The 21,702-nt window shown below is 39.1% G+C and overlaps 1 protein-coding gene across 2 annotated transcripts; it reads right to left on the bottom strand.

Moving 5' to 3' along the window:
• Window positions 1-2,802: 2,802 nt before the first annotated feature.
• insyn1.S (inhibitory synaptic factor 1 S homeolog) lies at window positions 2,803-12,711 on the bottom strand. Of its 2 annotated transcripts, none has more exons than XM_018255587.2 (4): window positions 12,349-12,711; window positions 11,758-11,929; window positions 8,117-8,516; window positions 2,803-4,002 (listed from the first exon to the last, which is right to left on the bottom strand). In XM_018255587.2, the coding sequence occupies exons 3-4, from the start codon at window positions 8,270-8,272 to the stop codon at window positions 3,415-3,417; spliced, it is 744 nt and encodes a 247-aa protein (XP_018111076.1). In that variant the 5' UTR covers window positions 8,273-8,516; window positions 11,758-11,929; window positions 12,349-12,711; the 3' UTR covers window positions 2,803-3,414. The 2 variants fall into 2 exon arrangements, with proteins under 2 accessions (XP_018111076.1, XP_018111077.1); XM_018255588.2 differs by having other exon boundaries at window positions 12,355-12,711.
• Between the last annotated feature and the right edge of the window lie 8,991 nt (window positions 12,712-21,702).

The raw sequence follows: 21,702 nt of genomic DNA, 5'->3' as shown, positions 1-21,702 counted from the left end.
TTCGTGACATTCGGCGCATGTGCATTAGAGCTGTACCGTACCTGTTCCTACTGCGCCAGAAGATGCCGGTCAGAGCAGGAAGAAGACGCGCGTGGGAGAAGATGGCGACTGTGAACTCCGTGGACAGGACCTGCGCAGAAGGGTGAGTAACAAGTTAGGGGCATTTGCCCAGGGGGACAGGTAGGCCAGGGGGGAGGAGGGAGGGGGGGCAACACAGGGGAGGGGGGGAGGGGTTTTGCGCCCTGGGGCTTTCCTTCTCCTTTAAAAGGGGCATAGAGTCAAGGGAGGAAGGGGTCATTCTTCCACTGTATAGAGCACTTGTAAGGCCCCATCTAGAATATGCTGTACAGTTTTGGTCTCCATCACTCAAACCGGACATTATTGTATTAGAGAGGGTACAGAGAAGGGCAACTAAACTGGTAAAAGGTATTGAAAATCTTAGCTATGAGGAAAGACTGGCCAAATTGGGGATGTTCATGCTGGAGAAGAGGCGCTTAAGGGGTGATATGATGACTATGTATAAAGGGGATCCTATAATAATCTCTCTAATGCTTTATTTACCAGTAGGTCTTTCCAGCTGACACAAGGTCACCCATTCCGATTAGAAGAAAAGAGGTTCCGCCTAAATATTCGGAAGGGGTTTTTTACAGTGAGAGCTGTGAAGATGTGGAATTCTCTCCCTGAATCAGTTGTACAGGCTGATACATTAGATAGCTTTAAGAAGGGGTTGGATAGCTTTTTAGCAAGAGAGGGAATACAGGGTTATGGGAAACAGCTCATAGTCCAAGTTGATCCAGGGACTAGACCGATTGCCATTTTGGAGTCAGGAAGGAATTTTTCCCCCTCTAAGGCAAACTGGAGAGGCTTCAGATGGGTTTTTTTTTGCCTTCCTCTGGATCAACTGGCAGATAGGTAGTTTAAAAAAAAAAGAAAGAAAAAAGGTTGAACTCGATGGACGTGTCCTTTCATCATGATTTACAAGAAAACATCCTTAGCCTAGCTTACCTTCTAGTAATGATTGCATTTCAAAATATATTATTGTCCTCAACACTGCTCCACACATCCCCTTTTTGGGATGAAGCATTTAGCTGAGTCCGAACAAATGGAAGGGTTAAAAAGAACTGCATAGCACACAGAAAAACCTTCGCAATCGACTAGTTTTGAGTTCCGATTCAGTTTGACCAAGCACTTCCTGCTGAAAAAGGCACAGGTTTGGCCAAATTCTAAACTGAATCAACACCTCAGTAATGTTAATTTTATGATTTCTTGTAAGTTACTAGTGGTTACTTTATAGCTAAGGGATTCTTAGAAAGTTGTGCTTGAACTGAGAACATCTTACCTGCTATTTAAATTGTGTAGTTATGGTTCTGATTTTATTTTTTTCCCTTCACTTTTCTTTAGCTTTTTATCTCATATTATTTGCATTTGTCACCCTCTCCCTCCCTTTTCCTTCCATCATTTATGAGGGAACAGTACAGTCAATAATGTATGAACCATATTAGGACACATTTTCTCTGTAAAATGGGATACAAGAAGATCTATTTCTTCCCAGGGACTGAACATGATGATCTTTATCTTTATAATTTACACAATATCAATTCAGCAAATGACTAGAGTTCTACAATAAACTATCCCATATCAGCTAGCCCAGCAAAATCCCCAAAACTTGATTTCTAGTCTTTCTGGAATGTCATGATTATTGCAAGTAAGAATAAATCTTTGTCGGCAGCTTTTTAAAACAATCATTGATTTAAAGCTGACTGCTTTCGTTTGCAATTACATTTACAAATAACTTAAAAACCACTGTATAGTGGAAAGATGTATAGAAATACATTTGTTTTTGGGTCGAGGTCCCCTGGAAATACTGTAGCCTGGGCAGGGCTTTGTTTAAACTTAGAAGAACACATTATAATTGATGGAAAGCACTTTGCAATAAAACTAGAATGCTGCTGCAATATTTGTTTGCTTGTTTTGTCAATTCAAATGATGTTAGTGGACATTTAATGGGTTATCATTATCAGGCTGATGGTCAGATCACTCATGTTTGTTGCTCATTAACTGGTTTCATGGATTCTCATAATGTAGCTCTTGATGTATAGGCAGACAATGCTACAAATAATATATTTTTAATTAACCATTTTCTAAAGGTTAGTGTCTAATCTGTATCTAGTAGGTTGGCTGTTTTATGCCGTGGATCTGGTTTTAATCCCTTTACTGTCTTTTGTGGTATCTTGCCCTAAAATAAAGTAATGTTTTTAATTTCAAATGAGCTCATACACACCAGAAAGAGATCGACCATTAAGTGATGTTACCATTGGGTGAACACAGTTTTCTCTACAGAATGCAAATGTAGTGGAATTTCTGCATTGAAGTAGGCACACTGCAGCAAATTTGAACCATCCTGATCAAGATTTTTCTATGGCCTTTACAGTGTGTTTTCACTGATGTACGTCCACTTATCTGATGGCATATGGCAAACAAACCTCCCCATGTCCCATAGTCCTAAGGCTGAAGGCATGCGAGCAGAAGCCATACATTTCATTGCAGATCAATGGATCTTTAAAAACAAAAACTCAGACTGCGAGTAGCAGAGTCAATGCTCCATGTATACTCTAAATCTAGCCAGTGATGTTTATATACCTTAGTTTTCCCATCCTGCAAAGATGTACGTCAGTACAAACCTAATTATACATTATAATTATGAATTGTAAAAATTACATTTCATTGCCAAAGTACCTGAAATAGCATTTCTATTCATAGAACACCTCATACAAACAACAGCCTTCTGTTATTATTTCCCCATAATATTAATTTGTTTATTTAGAATATATTACTATAAACGCACCCTATAATGTTTATATGAGGTCCAGCCTTAAGGTGGAACCCTGGATCTGCAAGGATTTTCTTACCAGAGGCCATTCATTGTCTGACAGTAAACGTAAAGACACGACCATCCTGTATATAGATAAATATTTATGAACAATATTTACATTTTCATTTTTTTCTTTTACTAATATAGATGTGCAGTTAAATATTTTGCTGGCACGGGACAAAAACATGTGAGGTCTCAGCAGGGATTATGAGGTCACAGCAGGGAAGAGGGAGCTGGGTAGTTAGTTCACAGTGGGGTTATATTGGTCCCACTCTGCTGTCCCCTCAGCAGTTCACTAGAAAGGTTAAAAAGTGCACCATGTATTGCCTGTAAAGTAGTCATGTTTAGTGTGTAACTAAAGCTCATTTCATACCTTTTTACTTGATCTCTCTCCTCATTCTGACACTCACCAAAAACCTAATTTTTTAATTATCTTTTTTCCATTTTGATGCTCACTTCTCCCTTAATTTCTCTGTTTTATTATTTTTTTCCACCTGTTCCCTCTCCACCTTATGCTTCTTTCACTCTCAACTTAACTTCTGCTAATGTTTATCCTTGCCTTTTTTTGGCACGTAAGGAAGAACAGTTTGGGTGCTCTTGTCACACACAGTCTGGGTACTGCAGTTCCTAGTCCCCTTTTTGACTCCAGTAAGCCCTCCAGGTTTACTCTTCAGCACAGCACAAGGAACAGTTTCCTTAGGGGGGTCCCGTGGAGTCTCGTGACTAAAAGGGGGATCTTCACTGTCATCACAACAGAGTGCATGATACAAAACTTTGTCACTGAACCTCACTCTGTCCCTGGAGCCTGCATTCTTTGATGGAGGAGGTTTCTGTGGTGCAATAGGAATCTCCTCACTAGAAGAATCTGGCCCATTAGGGGTGGCTCCTCCATTCAGCAGTCTGAAGTCAGGGGGGCGATCTGAACCATCTCCAGAGTCTGAGGGTGTTGAAGCTTCAAGGAAGGAGCAGAATTCCCAGCTGTCTGAGCTGAGAAAGTCCAGAGGCCCCAGGTCACAGAGAGGACCACCCTTTTCACTGCTAGATGTACTGCTTATAGTTCCTGGAGTCCAATCATCAGTGTCCAGCTCAAATTCAAAGTCCGAAGTGAGTCTGTCTATCTGCTCCACAACCTACAACAAACACAAATAAGTATCCGTTCTTCCACAAGAATTCCCACATAAAAATGCATACACAATTTTCAAGAATAAATATTATTGTAAAAAGACTGTATCCTAATAATTTAGGAAATGCTAAAAATTTAGATATTTTCTATTCTTACACATTTGGCATCTTTCACGCTACTATTTACATCACTAGCACAGCTCTGCATGTCAGTGGGAAGAAGCCATGTCCATTGTTCTAAAAATGTCATACCATAAACTGACCTTTGATTATAGCTTGTAAAATATTTGTACTTCACTCTTGCTCTCTTTTCTGTCCTTTTTAGTCGGTTTTGGAAATGTTAAACATGGTGTTCTATAGGAAAATATTATAATGTATATGCATACATAAGCTTTGTGAGATTGGATGAGAGGGACCAGGAATCAGGACATATGAGTAACTAATGGCATTATAATAGGGTAAGTGGGATGAAAATGAATCGGAAGACCAGGATTTAATGGGGTCAGTTAAAATGAAGACAATGAGAACATCCAATGAGAAAATTAGAATAATGAGTTTGGACGTTCCCTGGAATGCTGATGCTGATGTTATAAGCATGACATAATAAAATGATGTCGCTAATTATGTGATTTCTTTGGAACCTAGCTGAGATAAAGGTGATTTCAAGTGGAATAATAATGATGACATTTGCATTAATGGAATAATAATAATGTCTATGTCATCTCCTGTGCGTCAGGGGTGACAAAATAAAAGCATAACCAGTGGCAAATAAAACAATCCAATTTAAGGCAGAATTTTAAATGACAATTTAAAGGGCTGCACTGTTACCTAGAGTACATTAGTTAGAAGGTATGATTCTGTTTTTTTAAGATGGCGAATGTGGGTGCAAATAAATAATATGTCCATCTGGCTAATGACAATGGTAAGATGTTGCTACCAATTAGGGTATTTGAGCCAGTGGTGGGCATGGTAGAAATATAATACACAGTACATAATTTAGTCCTTGTAGGGAAACATGGTAAAAGTAATGGAATAATTATAAATATAATACAAATATTATTAAAAATTATTCAAGTCTTTTTTTCTGTGAAGCTTGTTTTTCTCAAGATAGATGATTGTTTGGGTCACTCATATGGGATGTCTTTATACCACACTATTGTACTCCACAGAAGCAGGAATCACACCCTTTATTAAAGTTCCTTGATGAATCATTGGATGGTTCATAATTTTAATACATGACGTCTTTTGGCATGATGTCTTCAAGGTTTAAAGTTCAGTAACTGTATGCCCATTCTGTACAGGAGATACAGATATCCTATACCTATACAGATATAGGAGATATAAGCTATATGGAATACAGATTTTGCAATAAGTACTTGAGTGATGATAATTAAACAGGGGTTATACTGTATGTGATTCATGGCTCTCCCACATATGTACAGGACAACGTACCCATACAAAATATGTAAGAAATATTTTATTTGCAGTTTCTGGACAAAAATATTAAATCTAGAATATTTTTACATTATGGCGTTATCATCATAATTTTTGAGAAAAGTGTTTCATTAATCCTTTATCTCCTACCCAATGGCAAATTACCACCTTATAATCAATCTGTTACATCAGAAATCAGCCCAGCAGACTAGTCTTTGGGAAGGGCAACTGGGAGTATATAGCTCTCTGTATGTGCTTGCACAAAACACAATCCGTATGCAGAGGGAATGAAAAAAAAATGTAAAAGCAATTTGCACCTCTCGAATTTACCTCTTTTCTGGGATTGCAAGTAAGGCATATTGCGTACAGTAATACACAGTGGCATAACTAGATGTTACTGGGCCTCACAGCAAGTTAATTTTATGGCCCCCCAACATATCCAAAGGTTGTCCTGTTTTACCAATATATGTTAAAATTGCTCAATAATTTGGATCTTATGGGGGCACCCTATATCCCCTGGGCCCCCTGCAGCCATATGGTCTGCTTCCTTTGCAGTTATACATCTGGTGATGGTGTTGGAGAAGGGTCTACGGGGCAAATTTACTAAAGGGCGAAGTGACTAACGCGGGTGAAAATTCGCCAGCGTGACATCATTTCGTACTTCACCGATTTACTAATGGTTGATGGGGTAACTTGCCTTCGCCACCTCAGACCAGGCGAAGTGCAACAGATTAGATAGGAGTTTCTAAAAAAATAGTTGAAAATTTTTCTAAGTCCCAAAAAACACTAGCGTCTTTACCTTTTTCAGGGTGATAGGCTGAAAAAGAGTGTAAATTGTTTTTGGGGTAACTGGCTTCCCCCCTACATTTCCTAACATATGGCACATAAACTATACACTGGGCTCATGTGTAGGGCAATGTAACAACTTTATTTCATTTTATTAAGGTTTTCTGGGCTTGTGTAGTGTAATGTATTTGCTGCAATATATAAGTCCATTGAACTTTAACTTCCCGCTATATGCAAATTAGGCAACGCTAGCACAACTTCGATTTGCTTGGTGCAGCAATGCTTTGCCAGCGTTCGGCGCCCTGGACGCAACATCAGATTTTAGTGAATTAGTGTTGTCCTGTCGAATCTACGCATGGCGATGTGTTGCGCTGTGAGTGAAGCCGTTGCTGTCGAATTTTCGGAGGTTAGTAAATTTGCCCCTGTAACTTCAGGATCAGCGGCTAAAATATATTCTCTGCACAGAAGTCTGCCAGGACACATAAGCCCTCTCTCAGCCCATTCATTTTTAACTGGTCATTCCCAGTTAATACCAACACAGCTTCCTATTATTTCTACATATAATCACCCCCCCCCCCCATTCTTCTGAGCCTAGCCTCCACTTCCCACTTGCAGATGGCAACTTCAACCAAACTCCTAAACCTGAATCCCCTTAATTTACTAATAAATCTCCTAGAAAAAATCAGAGCGGGATAAAGTTGTGACAAAATTGCATGTCAATTCAAATTGAATGACTTTATCAAATTGTTCCCCCGTAAACTCGACTTTATTGAACTGTTGCCTTGACAACTCTAATTTATCAGATAATCAAATAAAAACCAGCACCAAACAGTCTGAAACTATCGAGAATCCAGGGGTGCCCAAAAGGTAGATCGGGTTCTACCAGTAGACCTTTAACTGGTGATCAGTAGATCTCAAGACACTGTCAACAAATAGCTTGTCTAAATCATCCTCCTGATGCTTTTAGTTCAGATATTTATTACATTAAAGGTACATGAGAAATAGTTGTATGTTGAATATAACAATATACATTTTCTCATAAATCAATATTTAAGTAATATTTTCTATGGAATAGAATGCTAACAATGCTTTTATGTATGTAGATCCTAATGGGACAACATCACTTAAAGTAGACCTCGAATTTGCAAAGTACGTGCACTCCTGGTATAAAACATTTTCCAGTTGTTAAAGAGACCATCTGACATTGACTTCTACATGATTTTAACAGGTTTTAGCTGGAGTATCTTCAAAAATCTCGAAAAATTCAAGTTTTTTTCCCCTCTAAACATTTGAGTTTTTCCCCTTTAAAAACGCAACCATAAAAATTTGAGTTTTAATAATTAGGCCCCTAGGTGATGCATCATTTTCCAGGTGTCCTTCACCTTTTTATATATAGGGGCCCTATGCTGGCTGTGCCCATTAGCAGCCTAGCAATACTGCAATGTACATTGTCCCAGACGCAGACAAAAGTGCAAAGTATAAGTTATATAGCTAAAGGAGGAAGCCAGAGGGAATATTTTCATTACATACATTTCATGCATAATGCATAATAATAATTATAATAAAAATAATACCGTCTGTGCTCTTTAAAGGAAAACTAAAGCACAACAAAGGTAAAACAGCCCTTAAACCAAATACAAATACTTAAAATCGCAAGACTTTTCATCACACAAACAAGGAAGTGAAAAATGTTTCTCTTTCATTCTTCCTGGCACTTATTTGCATATGCAAATTAAGGTTCAGATTTGGTTCAAGATTTGGCTGAACCAAAGGATCGAAAATTCGGCCGAATACCAAAATAGTGGATTCTGTGCATCCCTATAAAACAAAGTGCAACCTAATTTTGTAATAAAAGTAGACAACAGAAATGTGAAGTTGCTGGGGGTTGCGTCTGTTTCTTACCTCTCTCAGTTCTTTGGCCACTTCCTTGAGGTCCCGCAAGATTCCTTCTAGCTGACCAATAACAGCACGGACTCTCCCTCGGATTCTTTCCCTCTCTCCAGCTCTGCCACTGCGTACCCCCTGCTCCGTTTTCCTCCCCACCCCACGAGAGCACATGATTCAGAGAGAGGCCTCCAGCCTCCTCTGCAGCGACTCTCCTCTGGGGGGAGATCTGCATCTTAACGCCTGTGCCCCCTATGCCCCTGTACCCCCTCCCTGTTCACAGCTGCAACCGACCTGTCCCAGCCCTCTTTAAAGAGGGACGTTACATTTTTAGAAAATCTCACAGTCTCTGTGAAGAAAGTCTTTGGTTGGCAGGAAAGCAGATAATGCAGATCTTGGATTATATACGGATTACAACCTATACATAAAAATAATAAAGTTAGTGTTAAGTCCTGTAAATAACATTGTTATAATACACAAGAACCATGAAATGATAATCTTAGTGATGTTATCAGTTATAATTGGTGCTTAGTGATGTATTTTCAATCACGCCACACTTTTTAAAAAGTTAACATCTCCTGCTGTTAAATACAAAGATATTAGAAGTCACCTTAGAGTTACATGGCCTCTATGAAAGTACTTTTCCTTTGGCCTTGCACCTTTAGCAAGTTCAGGAACTCCTCAGAGTTATTTTAAATGGAAGTACATTATTCTCTATATAAGTTTGCAACTACTGTATAAGATCATAAGAATATTATTTTACAGTTGTGACACTAGTATATTATGAAGGTTAAAGCACCACCTTTCCCCGAGTATAAATGCATATTAACAGGTATGTCCAATAACTGGTCATCCAGTCAAGGTGGCAGTGCAGCCAGTATGAATGAAGCCACAGATATCACACTGAAAGGATCAAGGATGCATGGCAATTGGGTATGAGACCTACAGAATGGGCACATATTGCTTGAAAACATGAAAAGTTCCTGTGTCCCACAGCACCTATTATGGGAGTTGTACAATGTCAATTCATTCAACAGCTGAAGGGAAACAGTATGGCCATGCCTGGCACAATGTCACCTTGGTGTCACGTGATGTGCAATAGATCAGAAATGCAGGCTGAATATTATATGAAACATTTAGCAAAATACCCATTCACACAGTATTTTAAAGGGGTGGTTCGCCTTTAAATTAACTTTTAGTATGACTTAGAGAGTGATATTCTGAGTCAATTTGCAATTGGTTTTCATTTTTTATTATGTGTTGTTTTTGAGTTAATTAGCTTTTTATTCAGCAGCTCTCCGGTTTGCAATTTTCGCAATCTGGTTGCTAGGGTCCAAATTACCCTAGCAACCATGCATTAATTTGAATACAAGACTGGAATATGAATAGAATTATTTCATCTATTTAGCCTCTTTTTTCTCATAGAAATAGGGAATTGTCATGAAATAGGCCAAAAGTATAGCAGCATGAGGGCCCACCGGGAGTTTTCCTGGTATCCCGGTGGGCCAGTCCGACACTGCTTACGGAGCATTTGTATTTAGATGGGGTCAGTGACCCCCCATTTGAAAGCTGGAAAGAGTCAGAAGAAGGTGGCAAATAATTCAAAAACCATAAAAAATAAACAATGAAGAGCAATTGAAAAATTGCCCAAAATTGGCAATTCCATAGCATATTAAAAGTTAACTTGAACGTGAACCACCCCTTTAGGGTAATATGTATTAATATAAAGTGTTGAATAGATGCTTTATAGCACTGGTACAGGTTTTTACATATCTCCCAACTGTCCCTTTTTTGCTATGACAGCTGTTCCAAGTTTCTCTTTGATCTCCTTAACTTAATTAAAATAAGAAGCTTTTTGGCAGAGCCCAGAACACTGAGCAGTTGCACTTCAATATATTTGTAACAATTTAAGATATGCAAAGATACAATTGTAACAATTTAAGATAAGCAGGTCTCTTGGGGAAACTGATGCTCACAGCTTAAATGGCAATTTCACCTTCATTAGCAAAACTGCTATAAAACATGGCCCTAAAACTCACAGAAATCTGTTCAAACTTTCATAACCAGCCACATTTTGTAAAATGGACATGGTAATTAGGGTGTGTGGCCATAACATGGGTGTGGCCAAAATGTTTGCAGAGCTATGCGCTTTTGTTGGGAGGTATGGTCTTAGGCCTTGCTGTAATGGATATTACAGTAACAGTAAACAGAATACATTTGAAAATATAGTATACCAAACAATTATAGGCTATACTTACTGTATATGCATATGCTAGATAAATTAAAAGCATATTCAAAGAGAGTGTATGTAGAATAAGGAGAGACAAACTAAGACAGCAAGTAGTGGACAAATAATAGTAAATATATATAAAAAAAACTCATACAGAGTAATGTATGGTTTAATTTTATGGATACATTACATTGCTCTATGATGAAGGATTATTGGCTGATTCCATAAGAAGCAGTTAGATGTGTTAGTTATATGTGACCATTTGTATAAAAAGGTGCAAAGAAGGACTCCGAGCAATACAATTTAAATGGAGGAACAGTAATAACTAAAGAAAGTAGAGCTCCTAGACACTTACATATGCCTATAGAAATGCAAGCATTTTAGGTAGCAGAGCCAGAACCACAAGATTTTAATATATTATCTGAATACTAAAAGTATTCTTTTATCCCACTTGGCTCTTTAGACTATGTACATTTGCTCCAGTTAGAAAGCCATTTGTTTTCTATATAACAACATGGTTCATTTCATTTTGATTAATCACTGAATAGCACAATACAGGTAAGACAAAAGGAGTGTATAGAACTATTGATTTATAAATATTGAGATATGAGGAAGTAAATGTTCAGAGAGAATATTAGACTGAGCAGCCAGGAAAATTGTAGGGAAGTGTTGTGTAGAGTTTTAGGATAAGTGTGCAAGTAAGTATTTGTAAATAAAAGCAACCTGACCTGTAATTTTGAGTATATGAACATAATATAATTATGCAGATATGCAGAATGGTTCATTCAATAAATAACATATAAGAGAATGAAATGCATTCTAGATGCTGGGATTCAGGCCATTGCAGGAAAGAGTGCCTCCCCAGTCATATATAACTCTATTGTCTGTTGTTTAAGCAGAATATGAAATGATCCAGAGGAGCAGAACAGAATCTTCTGTGAATGAGAGGAACTGTATCAAGATGTACATGAAACAAGTAGGGTAATTTGAAAATTTAGGAAATGTCCCTTATTCTGTTAGCTTTCCTTGATAGACCACATGCAAAACTGCAAAGAAATAAGCATGTTGTATTCGCCCATACATACCCCTATCTTGGTTTAATGTTATTCACACTTCTGGCTGACTATGCAGAACTCCAAATTTTCTCTGGAATGTTAATGGAGCCCTTTGAAGAGTAAAGTTCGGGTTCTTGAAAAGGTAATTAGTAGTCGGTGAATGTGAATAATAAGCATACTATATATTAGAATAAATAAAATATATGCTTTTCTTCTCAGATATGTCACTGCTTGACTGGATGTCTAGTTATTACTTTGGGTTGGTTGCTGTCTTGTCATACATTTCCTCTACTCCGAGAATTGTCTCCCTCCCTTTTCCTTCCCCTAGACTCATAGAGTACAAGTTTCAGTGGTTAACCTCCCATTTGTCTTACCTGGAAATAATAGTAGTCGATGCCTCTATTTGGTTTATTTGGTGGATCATACCAATTTCTCCTTGTCTGGTTTTCTTTTCCCTCCAGGGTAAATGCAATCATGTCACCCCTGTGGGGTAGGATGGCTTTTCCTCACAAGGCCTCCAATAGAACAGCTTCTCCCTCTGTGTTACTGGGTCCAGACATCATGCAGGAAAAAGAAATTGTGAGTTACCTCTTCATTGTTACAAAAGCTATCCTTTCCTATATTTTCATTCTATGCAAGTGTCCCCTTCATTTCTCTTCCCTCTGTTCCTTCCACTCCATCCTCGTGTCTTCATGTTCTCTTCCTCTGCTTCCTCTCTCCCTATACTGCCTGTATTCCTACCCCTCCCCCAGCCACTAATTCTCCTCATCAGTTCTCTTGTTTTCTATCCTCTATTCTCTTTTCTCATTTCATTTGTCACACTGATTCTACATGAGCTCTTGTTTTTGTACCACTGTTTTCATAGATTTTTTCTCATAGATTTTTATTTCTGTTTCCTCAAATTAGCCTTTCCTTCAAGACTCCAGATCCCTATATTCCTTAAGTCTCCTTTCCAATTTGCTCACCCTCACCGTGCCGATGTCAGAGGGCCTGTGTCCCCTCTGATCTGCATTTGCCTGTCGCTCCCCTCAGGTGGATGGGAACACACACACAGTTCAGGCCTCATCGTCTCTGCTCTGGTGCTGATGCTGTAACACAGTTGATTCAGTGCAGGATGCGTCTGCTCTCTGCGACATTCTTCCTTCTCTCACCCTTTCTCCCTCTATGTCTCCAAAGCTGTTCTTTGGAAGGTTTGCCCCCCCCCGCGTCTTCTATTTCTCTTGAGGTGGATACACAGCTATGTCACCTGGTGTCGCCCCTTGCCAACCACAGCAAGCTGAATATGTGCCCCAGCTCAGCCTAAGAGGGAGGAGAGGGGAGGGAGGGTTAGTGGAAAAGTGGGAGGGAGTGATACTGAATGTTGGTTAATATTCTCCAAGCTAGAGACTTGCACACCATTACCAATTATCCCTCCTGCAAAACACCCAGAGATTTGCACAGCCTCTTTACATTGATTTTTCCCATTAAAGCCTGCAGGGAATTCTCCTAAAATCCCTTACCCTTGCTAGTGGCCTAAAAAATAGTGCAGAGCATTTCCTCTTTAACCACTTCACTGCTAGTCTGCAGCACCAAACTACTTCATTTATGGTCTCACTTAAACCAACAGGAAAATGTAATTAACTCACCCCTTCTAGATTATAAAATCTTGCTATGTTTTTTTTTTACTGTGTAACCCTCTGTACATTATAAATGAATGTCATGAGCTGCATAATTTTCTGGTACAATATAAATAAATAATGATCCCCCTACAAGTGAAAAGCAGAGCATTCCACTATTAAGAACGTTTTAACTAGATCCTACCCAATATAAAAAAATATGAGTGTTATTTCTGGGCCACCAATTGCCATCTATTAACAAATTACTCTTTAACATGTTTATGAGTTCAATGTAAATTTGGCTTATGGATTTAAACGGGTATGTTATATGTTACAGTTATGATAGTGGTCATGTTACTGTTTCTAGTAATTCTATTTTATTGGGTTTAAAACTGGCATTAAAGATGTCAGTTTAGTACATAACACTCAGCTATGTTTGTTAACCGCTTAAATACCACTTTCTTAACCTTACGTCCCAATATTTTTTTGGATTCAACATAATCGAGGTTTAAAGTATGCTGGTAGATGCAGACTAACAGCAACTGGAGACCCATGGCAGAGAAACACAGGTTTACATAGGGCTGCATTTCTTTAACTGATTGTATTAGCCACCCTTCTAATTAATGAGGGGCTAATAAGTATTAACTTAAATGAGCCCTTTATGTTCCTGAATTTGATACGGATACTCTAAAGATTGGCTTTTGGATAACTAGTCGCTAATATAATGTGAGCAATCCGACCTTTTAGTTTACACTATAGAGTTGGAATGTTTGGCCTTCAAATTGTTGCTAGATTATAGCTTCAGTTTGCATTTGTAGTTTAGTAGCTGGAGACAGGGGCGTAACTACAGAGGAAGCAGACCCTGCGGCTGCAGGGGGCCACAGGAGGTATAGGGGCCACATGAGGCTCTCATTCATATACAATTTCAATAAATATTGATAAAACAGGTCAAGCTCTAGACATTTTTGGGGCCTTAAAAATCATTTGCTGTGGGGCCCAGTAATATCTAGTGACACCACTGGCTGGAGAGCTAGAGATCCAGGGGATTATATCCACATTCATTAGGTGAAGTCATCTCATAATAAATTATAGTCTGAAAAACAATGTATGTCCAAACCAAAGCAGATAGTCTTGTTGCCATTTATCAAAGATGTCACAATTTCATGATAAATATCAGATTCGGAAGGACAAGTATCAGGGGACATTGTGACGCTAGAGGTCCTCCCTAATTACTGAGGTGCAGTTGACTTTTGATAAACACTGCAAGCTGAAGCAGCTAAAAGATGACTCCCCTGATAAATGGGACGGGATATTCTGTGATTAGTTTTTTTACCAAGAATTTTTCCTGAACCCCGTGAAGCTGAGGGTCAAGTGAAAATGTCCTCTTTGTTCTCCCCTAAAGGCAGTCTTTCTCTGTGACTAATTATAAATGTGCTGGTGTCAAAAAGGGGTCAGTATTTACAATTTTAGCACCAGTAACATAATAATAAATGTCCCTTTGTCATAGCAAGAAGGTCACAGAGTAACTCATTGCTAGCAGTTTGCTCTCATTGCGCTGGGGGAAACAGCCTCATTAACTACTTGTCTAAGCTTCCCAGGAGAATGATTTTTCACTAAACATTAACAATATCATCAATGTTACAACCAAATTTATATTGTATTTAGGGATGCACTGAATCCAGTATTTAGTTTGGATTCGGGATTTTTCAGCAGGATTTGGATTTGAATCCTTCTGCCCGGCCGAACCAAATCCTAATTTGCATATGCCAAGTAGGGGCAGGGAGGGAAATTTCGTGACTTTTTGTCACAACACAAGGAAGTAAAAAATGTTTTCCCCTTCCCACCCCTAATTTGCATATGCAAATTAGGATTTGGTTCGGTATTCGGCCAAATCTTTCGCAAAGGCTTCGGGAGTTCAGCCGAATCCAAAATAGTGGATTTGTTGCATCCCTAATTGTTTTCCCTCTACCCAGAAGGATAAGCCATGATATAAATGGCTTAGATCCTCCTTACAAAAATCCATTTCCAACCCCAAGGCTCAAAATGGCAAGGGGAAGTGTGGCCTAAATGTTCTATGAAACAGTTTTCAGCAGTGATTTTTAGAACCCACAGAGTGCAGATGGTAGAACATTAATAACTACTGTAGCACAGCTCTATAGACTTAGCCAATGCTTTATTTGGAGTCATTATGCTCTATTAGCATAGATGTGAGAAACACTTCACAGTAGGGCTGCCATGAGATATTGCTGCTCCCTGTACAAGCTGCCAGACAGAGATAAGGACACACACTCAAGCACAAATAGTACTACAGGACTGAAACGTGTATACAACCGCCTAACACAAATACATTCAACTAAAAGCAGAAACAAATGGATAAATGTTGCTGTAGAAATATACACCTTTGTTAAAGCATTCAATAATCAGCATAAAATACATGCCATAATTAGGCAGCATGGTGGCTCCGTGGGCAGCAATACTGCCTTGCAGCGTGTTCTATTCTGGCTTTGGCACCATCTGTAAGGAATTTGTATGTTTTCCCTGTGTTTACATGTGTTTCCTCCAGGAACTCTGGTTTCTTTCCACACCCAAAAGCATACAGGCAGGTTCCTGATATAACTGGCCATAGTGTGTGTAAATGTGACAGGAGCCTTAGATTTCAAACTCCACTGGAGCAAGGACAGATGTGAATGCTGTATAATCATTCAAGTGATGAGTAAATAAATAATAGTAATTCAAGTGTATGAATTTTTTTGCTTCTATAACATTACATTTTGCATGTTCCCAGACATTTGTCTTTAATTCTGCATATCACTTCTTCCTACCTATCATTGTTTATGTTCCCATACCCCCTTTTATCCATGATTTTCTATGCTGACCTACCATCTTTCATTATGTATGCTACCCTAACCCCTTTGTACCTTATATATTTATATATCCTTACCCCACTGTTATATGCGACCCTACTCTCTTCTACCCATCATTGTGAATGATCCCCTACCCCTTGTGCCATCATTATGTAATCTCCTGTGGCCCCAATGTGTTTCTAATTACCTTAGCTTACCTACTCATCTTTGCCCATTATTCTTTATACTGCACTATCTTTCCTCTTGTGTACATCATTTTGTGTGCACCAACCTCATTTGGATTCATTCCCATTCTGTACATGATTTATGTACGCTTTACCTTCCCTGTGGTCATCATTTGGAATTTTTCCCTACTCCTACCATTCTGCTTCCCCTCCCCTCTTTGTGTCAAGTCATTATACTACAGGTATGGGACCTGTTATCCAGAATGCTCGGTACCTGGGGTTTTCTGGATAATGGATCTTTCCGTAATTTGGGTCTTCATGCCTTAAGTCTACTAGAAATTCATTTAAACATTAAATAAACCCAATAGGCTGGTTTTGCTTCCAATAAGGATTAATTATATCTTAGTTGGGATCAAGTACAAGCTACTGTTTTATTATTACAGAGAAAAAGGAAATCATTTTTAAAAATTTGGATTATTTGGATAAAATGGAGTCCATGGGAGACAGACATTCCGTAATTCGGAGCTTTCTGGATATCGGGTTTCCAGATAAGGGATTCTGTTAAACCACAATTATACAAAACTTAATCACTTTGTCTATGCCTAAACCCCTGCCTCCACAATCCATTGCTCCAGTTATTCACACCTCCTACCTCTTTTGTGCATCATTCTAAATGCTGACTCAAGTAAATATATTATGCTACACCACCCCTTGTGTCAATAATACTATATACCCACCTGCTCATGTGTCTATCATCCGATGGGGCAAATTCACTAAGATGCCAGGCGCAACTTCGCCGCACTTCGCCAGGCGTAGTTTTGCCAGGGCTCCGCAAATTCACTAAAATCCGAAGTTGCGCACAGGGGTAGCGTAAGGTTGCGAAGTTGCGCTAGCGTTGATTTGCTATATAAAGCGAAGTTACGCTAGCGAAGGCTAATTTGCATACAGCGCGTAATTCAAATTTCAATGGAGGAACACGTATCTGCACTACAAATGCCTAGAAAACCTTCAAATCAGCAAATAAAAATTGTATTTTGCCCTACACATGTGCCCACTGTCTAGGTAAGTTGCCATGAGTCAGGAAATGTAGGAGGGAGGAAGGGGAGCCCCAAAAAATTTTCGATCTTTTTCAGCCTATCAGCCATCATGTAGAAAACACGCCAGTGTTTTTTTGGGACTTAGAAAAAAAATTGACTTTTTTTTAAACAATCCCTATCTACTCTATTGCGCTTCGCCAGGTCTGAGGTGGCAAAGGAAGTCTAGCGTAAAAGGTAGCGTTCAGTACACTGTGCAAGTTAGTGAATTTGCGTAGTTTCGTCGCTAGCGAAGATTCGCCTGGCGTAAGGTTGTGAAGTAACACTAGCGAAACTACGCCAGCGTTCGTTAGTGAATTTGCGCAGTAGCGAAAATGCCAAACGCTAGCGAATTAACGCTAGCGTTCGGCGCTTCGCGGCTTAGTGAATTTGCCCCTTTGTACCTTCCATGCCCATGCATATTTTATATGCATATGTCCACCCTTGTGTTTGTCATACAAAATGCCATCACCCCCTTCTAGTGTCCATGATCCTATCTTTTCTCCAACAGAGACCATATATTTTGTTCATCATTTACCTTATAGAGCTGCGGATCCAGTCACCCATCGCACTGCTACCCAATCATGTTCAACTCCACAAAGATACTCAGGGGCAGATTCACTAAAGGGCAAAGTGGCTAATGCTAGCGACTTATCGCCAGCATTACCATCCGCATCGACATTGCCAATTCACTAACAGGCGCAGGTGCCAATTCACTAGCGTAAGAGATGGTTGCTAGCGTTCGTTCACAATCTATCGCCAGGTGACTTTATGCTCTGGCGAAAGGTCGTTACTCTGCAAATTCAGTAAAGTGCGGATTTTGCTGAACGTTAGGTCTTTCGCCAGAGTTGGCTTTGCCACCTCAGACCAGGCGAAGTGCTAAAAAGAAGCTAGATCTTCCTCAATCTTCTGTCACTTACATCATATCCTGTGAGCCGAAAATGCATCAAAGTTCCAAAAACGCAGGCGACTTTACCTTTTTTGAAGCGGAATTCCCTGCAAAAGTCCTGACTTTTTTTGGGTAGCCGGTTTACTCCAGACATTTCATTACATATGGAACATTCATTTTACAGTGGGCTCATATGTAGGGCATTATATTAACTCTTATTGTCTTTATTCAGGTTCCCTGGACATTTAAAAAGAAAAAGTGGTAACTTCAAGCATTTGTACCAACATTTGTAGAACTCCATACACCGTTAGATTACCCGCCGTATGCAAATCCACCTGAGCACAAGATCACTAGTGAATTTTCGCTAGGCACTAACGAAGTCGCCAGCGTTCGGCGACCAGGGCGCAACTTTGCATATTAGTGATTTAGCGTAGTGGTAGTGAATTGGCGCCTGGTAAGGTGGTGCGATGTGTGTAAAGCGGTTGCTGGTGCTGGTGAATCTGCCCCTAATTCTTTAGGTGAGCAGAGATTAACTGGCTATTAGTTACATAGCACAGCATTAAGGCTTATAGGGGAAGGGGGCACATGTATTATTAACAATAAATGATTGCTGAACCACAGCACCACCAGTAGGTACCAGTGTTGCCGCAAAGATAAATATGCAAACAAATCCCCCATCTCAACCTTTAATTCTCTTAATTATGTTGCCCTTTAACCCCCTTGGTGGGCCTACCTTAACGGCATAATCTCAGTGACAAAAGTGCAAATAAGCTACTGTCATACGTGATCTGTCAGTTGTGAATAGCCATATGATTTTAACTTTTTTCACTGGACCAAGACTTGTTATAGAAGTCCACTTTGTGAACTCAAGTATTGGTTTAGCATTCTGTATATGACAGATAGATAAAAGGGTTTGGCCAGTTTTCCACAGTTTCATTCGTTCTGAGTGACATCCCTGGAACAGCAAGGAGGCAAGAGGAATTGTGGCTCCTGGTAGCTTCATCTGCCGATGTATTGTGCTCTGGCCTACATTATGCATCGGCAAATGAGATTTTCAAACCTGTGTTTTAATTTCTATTGTAGGAAGAAATAACACTGTATTACAAGGGATTATGGAGACCTGCTTCTTTTTTTTTGTCCCTGCCGTAGACATTTGCATATCTGCATGTGGGTCATACTCTTGCTGCATGAAAATTACTTAGTGTGAGAGAGCTTCAAGGAAATGTTGGCTAACATTTAAGAAACTAATTTCCCATAATAATACAGTGTTGTATGTGTATATTTCTAATATAACAGTTTAATCTGTTTAAAATGTATTATAACATGTATGAAAATTTGCAAGCTGTGAGGCCTGGCAGGGATTCAACTTCAGAGGAAATACAAAATACTCATGGACCTGTTACTTTGACCCTGTTAATTAACAGCTTACTGTAATATGATTTAGGATTTTGTTTCTTGTTGTGGATTCATTTCTAGCATTACCCTCAACACTATACTGTATTTACCAGACGTTGATCTCCAGGCATGGTACAGTCAGATGCAAGAATTAGGCCTAGCAATCAGTAGTTACAAACGGCAAAGGTCTTAATTTATCCCAGGGAAAGGCTTGTGTAGGGCTCACTGTCTGGGGAAAGGCCTAGTAGGTATGACAGAAAGGCTTTTCAAAGTTTTCTTTTGAATTGATAGAAAGGACTGTTGATGTTGGGCAATTCCCAGACTGCACAGGAGCACCTGCTTGGGGAAAATTTAGCAAGTTCATGCAGGGGGTGTGGTGCCTAATATACTGGCATCACCCAATGTATTTACTATACCATAAAAGTTTAGAGAGTTCCCTTCATTGAACTGCCCAGGGGAATATGAGAAGAAGAATAAAAGTTCATAGGAACACAAAGGCTCAACAGCATGAAACAATGCCTTGTAAATGTGTGTTTATTGTGCCATTTCACACATGTTTCGGACTCCTTTTTCAAGTGTTAGTGGATTCACATGTTACTGAGATTTAAATACCCTCAGACGCACCCCTTCCATGACATCATCATGAGGGGCCTTGCAAAACCAGTGGACTATATTTCCAAATTTCCCTCATAGCTCTAATCAACTTAAAGGTGTATCTTCACCAATCATAGTCCAAGACAAAAGTTCATCCACCAGAGTGTCCTCCACTTAAAAGAAAGTGCAAATTTAAATATCCAGATAAAAAGTTCAATAACAGTACAACAGGATACCGAAGAGCAGAAATAATAGCCATGTACACAGTATGAGTGCATTACCCGCCATATGCAAATCGACCTGAGCACAAGATCACTAGTGAATTTTCGCTAGGCACAAACAAAGTCGCCAGCGTTCGGGCCCAGGGCGCAACTTTGCATATTTGTGATTTAGCGTAGTGGTAGTGAATTGGTGCCTGTGAAGTGGTGCGCCTGGCAAGTGGTGCTCCATTTAACTCATATAGTTTTTAGCACTCATATTGTACATGGTTATGAATTTCGCTCTGCATTATGTACAGTATCAATATGGGCAGTATTCTATTGCAATATTATTGAACACACTCCGGTGGATGAACTTTTATCTTGGACTATCACTGGTGAAGATACATCTTTAAGTTGATTGGATCTATGAGGAAATGTAGTTTACTGGTTTTGCAAGGCCCCTCATGATGATGTCATGGAAGGTTTGGGTCTGAGAGTATTTAAATCTCAGTAACATGCCAATGCACTTACACTTGATAAAGGGAGTCTTCCCTGAAACATGTTGTGTGAAATGGCACAATAAATGCACATTCACAAGGAATCGGTTGCTGCTGTTGAGCCTTTGTGTTCCTATGAACTTTTATTATTTGCTATTCTCTATTGCCCTAGCAGTGGGGGGACAAGGAACTGTACCAATATAAGGCCTAAATCTTTTACCTGTTGAAAAAAGATTAACATTAAACCTCAATCTTAGAAAACTGGCCAAAAATAAAAATCCAAAAGTTATTATTTCTGCTATATTGTCTGAAAAAAATAGAACTAAACAAAAAACCAATGTTTGGAAAGTGAAGTACCCTTTAAAAACAGGTGTTCCGAAACTGTCAGCTTGGCTCCTCTAGGGAAGATGTGGCTGAAGGCAAATTAGAGGGAAATAGTTGGGGAATTCCTTTGTTGCTGTCTTGAATTATTTACAGAATGATTGCAGGATGACAATTAAGAATGGCTTGTCATACATTTATGTCTTCATAAATCTGAGAATGTATTATCATTACTGTTATTACTGTATTATTAAATATTTATGCATTTGAGACTGATTATGAGCTAATGTGTGACTGCAAAGGGCAGCGCAAAGCCTGAAGGGGTTACTAAATGCCTGCATGTCCATGTAACATGTACAACAGTTTGCTAGATAAGTTGTTTAGTGCTATGTTTCAAAAGGAATTTTATTTCATGGGCATGTTTTTGTTGTTGGCTGTGAGAGAAAGGGGCTTATCGTTATCCGGATAAACCTGTTATCCAGAAAGCTCCAAATTACGGAAAGGCCATTTCCCATAGACTCCATTTTATCCAAATAATTCAAATTTACATTTTTCCTTTTTCTTTCTAATAATAAAACAGTACCTTGTATTTGATGCCAACTAAGATATACTGTAATTAATCCTTATTGGAAGCAAACCCATATTGAGGTGGCGCTAGTTCATTCAGGAGATTGTCTCAGTAGTTAGTGAAAGTTCCGAGTTCACACACAATTAGCACTTTCTAGGA

Source organism: Xenopus laevis, chromosome 3S (assembly GCF_017654675.1).
Source record: "Xenopus laevis strain J_2021 chromosome 3S, Xenopus_laevis_v10.1, whole genome shotgun sequence".
Lineage (NCBI taxonomy): Eukaryota > Metazoa > Chordata > Amphibia > Anura > Pipidae > Xenopus > Xenopus laevis.
The sequence above is the reverse complement of the archived record's forward strand: the minus strand, read 5'-3'. Positions and strand labels throughout refer to the sequence as shown.

Bases quoted from the DNA above. Each gene is read 5' to 3' on its own strand.
- insyn1.S (XM_018255587.2), bottom strand. From the start codon at position 8,272: ATGTGCTCTCGTGGGGTGGGGAGGAAAACGGAGCAGGGGGTACGCAGT. The intron at 4,003-8,116 runs GTAAGAAACAGA...TGTTTGTTGTAG, and splicing joins TGGCCAAAGAACTGAGAGAG to GTTGTGGAGCAGATAGACAG.